This window comes from Bactrocera neohumeralis, unplaced genomic scaffold (assembly GCF_024586455.1).
Source record: "Bactrocera neohumeralis isolate Rockhampton unplaced genomic scaffold, APGP_CSIRO_Bneo_wtdbg2-racon-allhic-juicebox.fasta_v2 ctg6314, whole genome shotgun sequence".
Taxonomy (NCBI): Eukaryota; Metazoa; Arthropoda; class Insecta; order Diptera; family Tephritidae; genus Bactrocera; species Bactrocera neohumeralis.
Window position 1 is genome coordinate 5,804 of NW_026093184.1, and position 944 is coordinate 6,747.

The window sequence follows — 944 nt, forward strand, 5'->3', positions numbered from 1 at the left end:
GAGAGATTCGCGGGAAGGACAAAAGAGGAAGGAGAGGGAGAGGAAGAAGAGGGAGAGAGGCCGAGGCAAACGTCGTGGAGAGAAGGACGGGAGGGGGGCAGGCCGCAGAGCTCCGCCAACGCATTTTCTGCTGCTGCTGCTGCTGTGGAGAGAGTGTGATGGGAGCCGCCGAGGAAAAGACAGAGGGCACGGTTGAATTATTATTCAGCATCGGCACAAAACAAGTTGCTGCTGCTGCTGCTGCTGCTGGGGAGGGAGAGGGAAATAGTGCTGTGAGTTCATTAGCGATGCAGAGGAGGCGGAGGGGAGAGAGAAGGAGGGTCGCCGGGGAGCTGCCGAGGCTGTCCTCAGACGTGGGGCGGCGGCAGCAGCGGCGGCAAAGGTCTTCAACGGGATTGCTGCTGTTGTTGCTGTTCTTGATGAGGATTATTATTATTATGATTATTATTTGTGTGGGCACTGCTGAGGCTGCTCTCTTGGCCGGCGGTGTGATCGTTCTGTGGGCGTGGGTGGGCGCCGGTGAGGCTGCTGCCATCGCCCGCCGGGGACTTCTCCGCCTCTGAGAGGAGAGAAGAGAGAGATGGGTTCGTCCTGGCGTGGGCACTGCTGCGGCTGCTGTTGCTCGCCCTCTCCATCGCCTCGCTCCCGTCGTGGCTGTGCGCGGGTGGGCAGCCTGGGGCGAGCTCCTTGACTTTCCTGCATAAAGAAGCCATGCTACTCCACCACCACACCATTAGAGGAGGAGGAGGGGAGAGGGAGGAGGCGGAGGCGGAGGGAAAGGAAAGAGGCGGGTTCAGCGTCAGCATCGTCGTCCCTGCTGCTGCCGCCACACCACCACCACCACCACCACCACCCCCACCCCGCAAGGCCCCCGCCTCGCTCGGGGTGAAGGAGTACTGAAAGGCCGGCACCACCATCGGCGCCGAGCCGGGCAGCGTGTATTG

The 944-nt window shown here is 62.0% G+C and overlaps 1 protein-coding gene across 1 annotated transcript; it reads right to left on the reverse strand.

Annotated features, from left to right (window-relative positions):
• Window positions 1-204: 204 nt before the first annotated feature.
• LOC126767432 (uncharacterized) lies at window positions 205-917 on the reverse strand. The gene is made up of 2 exons (XM_050484946.1): window positions 461-917; window positions 205-410 (listed from the first exon to the last, which is right to left on the reverse strand). Exons 1-2 carry the CDS (start codon window positions 915-917, stop codon window positions 205-207), a joined length of 663 nt encoding a protein of 220 aa, XP_050340903.1.
• Window positions 918-944: the final 27 nt, after the last annotated feature.